Here is a 4012-nt window from a genome sequence, read left to right as displayed (position 1 = left end):
CACACACACACACACACACACACACACACACACACACACACACACACACACTTGCATCAGGTACATTCATCACTTGTTGCTCACTATCTACCTATGGGTGCTTCTCTCCTCCTCCTCCTCCCACCTTCCCATCCCGCCCACCTCTTACAGAAACCTTTGAGCCCACCTTTCTGTTTGACTCACCACGTCTTTGTTTCGCCCTGCACTCTCTTCCATCAGATGGCATAGCCGACCGGTCTTAAGTTTTGGAAATACAATGTACTGCCTGTTGACGAAGATCAAACCATCCATCCTTCCGTCCACCCACCACATCCGTTAGCGGTCGGTCCATGAAAACACCTGTCCTTGTGTCCATCTGCGTATCCACTTATCCGTCTGTTCCTCCATTCAACAGTTCGTTGGTCCATCTGCCCTGACTTTTGACTTTCAAATCAATATTTTTCTCCGTCTCTTTCCTTCTATTGATTAAATAGTTTGTATGGGTTTTACGAGTGCGTACTGTGCCAAATAAGTGCTTTGTTATTGCGAATTACACCCCATCGTCCACTCTTTTTTTGTTGTTCCAAGACTACAGAACGTCTGCGCTACTCTTCCTCCGTTTAGTTATTCAACGCTTGCTTTAAAAGCTGATAGATTATAATTAACAGGCAATATGCTGGCTTATTTTATGTGGTGAAATGCAGATTAACACAAATTATTAGTTCCGTCCTGTCTCAAACACAGGATAGATTTTGGAAGCTGTCATGCCCTACGAACTCTGACTATCAGTGTCTACTGAGTTATATTATAGCTTGCTATATCTCTCATGTCAGTAAAGGGAACGATTGTTAATTCACGAAGAAGAAGAAGAAGAAGAAGAAGAAGAAGAAGAAGAAGAAGAAGAAGAAGAAACAGCAACAACAATAACAACAACAACAACAACAACAGTAGCAACAAGCTTATCTTTGCACGAAGTTGTCAGAACAGGGGGCAAAAATCTGGCGCATATAGACTGAAAAAAAATAATGAGAGTATATTATTAGAGTTGGAAAGTTGGAAAAACTCTGGTTTCAGAAAAGGGACGGAAAAGTGAGGACAATGTTAACCATTATACACTGTCATCTTTCTTTCAGCTTCGAAAGTCAAACTAGGTCAAACTCAAGGTCGACTTGACCAAGTCAAGTGTTGTCGGATCTACATAGTCCTCAAAACAACGACGAAAATGTTGCGCAGATTGATTTAATAAAAATGAAAGCATGTTTTTATATGTAAAAGTTAGTCAAAACTCCGCTTACAGAGAACAGGTGGAAAAGTGACTCATGTTAGACTTATGGTATGGAGATAATGGTTGTAAAGCGCATAGATGAGCATGAATATGAGCTATATAAATGCTATTTTTATTATATGCTCTTGAGCATGAATATGAGCTATATAAATGCTATTTTTATTATATAAATCACATCTATCGTCAGTAATAAGGAATTTAATGTTGTTTTCATGGAGCCCGTTCATTATTCTGTTTCTGTTTATTTGTTGCAGGTTGTTGATAGGAGCACCAAGAGCACAGACGTCCCAGCCTGGAGTAACGAGAGGTGGCGCTGTGTTCAGGTGTAAAACTGACCGTAAAAACTCCTGTCAGGAGATTCCGTTTGATTCAGAAGGTAAGCTGGCTAGATGTCGGTAAATACATAAATCATTGTGTGTGTTCAATAGTTGCAGAACTAAAGAATGGGTGATTACCTGAATTCTTTTTTGTAAAGATTGAATAGGGCAAAATGGGTGCTTTAAAAAACCGATTGAGTACTCTTTGAGTGGTGGTGATGATGATGATGATGATGATGACGATGATGATGATGATGATGATGATGATGATGATGATGATGATGATGATGATGATGATGATGATGATGATTCAGTTGCTCCTGAGGAAGCCTACGTGGTGAAACGTCGAGCCTATACAATAAAACAAATTTTAAACATTTTATATTTAATATTTTTTGGTCTGTAAATCAAGCAAGACTCTGCCTCCTACCCTGTTTTTTAAAACAATTTTGATGATGATAGTGATGGTGATGATAATGATGATGATGGGAGGAGGAGGGAAAAGAGCAGGAGGAGAGGGAGGAGGAGGAGAGGGAGGAGGAGGAGAGGGAGGAGGAGGAGAAAGAGGATAAGGAGGAGATGAAAGAAAACGACCAAAATGATCAGCTGCAGGAAATTTTAATGCAAGTGACATTACACATTGGCTGATTTATTGCTCAGCACATTTGGACAACTGGGTTCAGTTTAAATTGCTGCTTTAAAAGTATTACAAAGTACAACACCTTTTTACAAATTTTTTTTCCTGAAATTGTTTGTTGGGACAATATTACTCATTTATAATGCATTTCTTTAAAGAAACAAAACAAAATCGACAAAATTGTGAGATACATCCAGCATTTTCTTTGGGTTTTACCAAAGTAACCCCCTCACTGTTAAATTATGCTGTCTACGAACCCCTTTTCTGTAAATTGCACAGCGTCCTCATGTTAAAAAAAAACAAACATTAATAAATAAATGAAACTGGTTGATGTCCCAGTATGATAGAAACCATATTTAAAAGAATAATAAATCTACTCTAATAAAATCTGGCTTAAAAGGAATGTTAGATAATTCCAGTATTTTTATGGTTACATCAGAGACAAGGAGACACTGTTACCCCAAGTGGTAACATGCTGGGCTACTAGGCAAATGACATTGGTTCAAACCCCTGACGGTATATTCTACTTGTGTTGTTGGAAAATTTTCAATGGCTTACTGTCTTGATCCTGTCAGAAGAGGAGGTCGTTAAACTGGAGGTCCTGTGTTAGTAATCTCCATATAGGGGTTCTAAAGTTGTACAATACAATACAAATTTCACCAGCGTTTGTGGTGTAACAGTTTAGGTCTCTCCCTTTGCATGAGTAAAAGAAGCTCGATTCTTGCTTGTGTGAAACTGAAAAGGGGGGTGGGGGGGTATCAAGCATCGTCATATTTCTTCTGAGAAGTAGTATTCAACATTGTCCTGACATGCGGGGTTTAAGTAACCCACCTTACAAATGGTCTAAATTGGGTCAATGAGGATGTAACACCTCTAAAACCAATCAACTTTGACGCTGATTGCGGTGCCAGTGTTAGTTAGACAAAAGCTGAACTCTGAAATATTGGTATCTTAAAACAATTATTTAGCGTCTTCCATCAATCTTGCATTACTTTGGTTTAGGGGATAGTATGTGTCACGACGCGGTGGAAAGTAAGCACTCCTCAATTTGGGGGCGAGCGAAGGGAGTTATAATTGGCATAATCTTAGAACTTGTACGTTTGCCTTGCTTTTGATTTTTAAAAAATCCATTTAGAAAAGAAGTCGAGATATCTTCGATTGAAGGAGGTGGGTGTAGCCTGGTGTCAGAGTTAAAACTATAGAGAAAATGGCCGCCAAAGTTTGGTGACGTCCAAAGCTTTATGTCCTTGCCGGTTTGTTAAGTTGTATTATTTTGATGAGCACCTGTTTTCACCACGATGTCACACATTTTATCTGCTTTTACGAACAATAATACATGCTTAACTGAACTGATGAAAATTGTGTATATATGTATAAATCCACAGGGAACAACATCAAGTTCGTCCAAAGTTCGAATTCTTATATGCCCATAGAAGACAAGTCCAACCAGTGGTTTGGATCAACAATCGAGAGTTCTGGAGAAAACGGAGTTATTGTGGTAAGTTACTGTGTTCAAGATGGATGATCTTCTATCAATTTAAACTTTTGAGACATTTAGTTTTGTTAATGAGGGTGTGTTCTTCAAATCTACTTATTTTCCTGACGGTGTGTGTTTCCCCGTCTCTTTATTTCTTTTCTTTCTCCTGCAGTCTCTTCGTGTGTTTCCCTTACAATACTTTCATCAACTAATAGATTATAAATAGCATTTTAATGCGCCTATTCCCACTCAGCAACAAACGCTATACGTGCTGTACAGTCTATATATATATAACACGTATTACCCCAATAGTCCCT

General features: G+C 38.6%; 1 protein-coding gene across 1 annotated transcript in view; it reads left to right on the top strand.

Annotated features, from left to right (window-relative positions):
• LOC101855994 (integrin alpha-8) overlaps positions 1-4012 on the top strand; it is a gene marked incomplete in the record, with an annotated part of 90749 nt that overhangs the window by 22274 nt on the left and 64463 nt on the right. Inside the window, 2 exon segments of the mRNA XM_013085871.2 lie at positions 1519-1640; positions 3604-3716. Of these exon segments, the coding sequence (XP_012941325.1) occupies positions 1519-1640; positions 3604-3716 (235 nt within the window).

Source organism: Aplysia californica, unplaced genomic scaffold (genome assembly GCF_000002075.1).
Source record: "Aplysia californica isolate F4 #8 unplaced genomic scaffold, AplCal3.0 scaffold00016, whole genome shotgun sequence".
In the NCBI taxonomy this organism is placed as follows: Eukaryota; Metazoa; Mollusca; class Gastropoda; order Aplysiida; family Aplysiidae; genus Aplysia; species Aplysia californica.
This window is presented reverse-complemented; position numbering and strand designations above follow the sequence as displayed.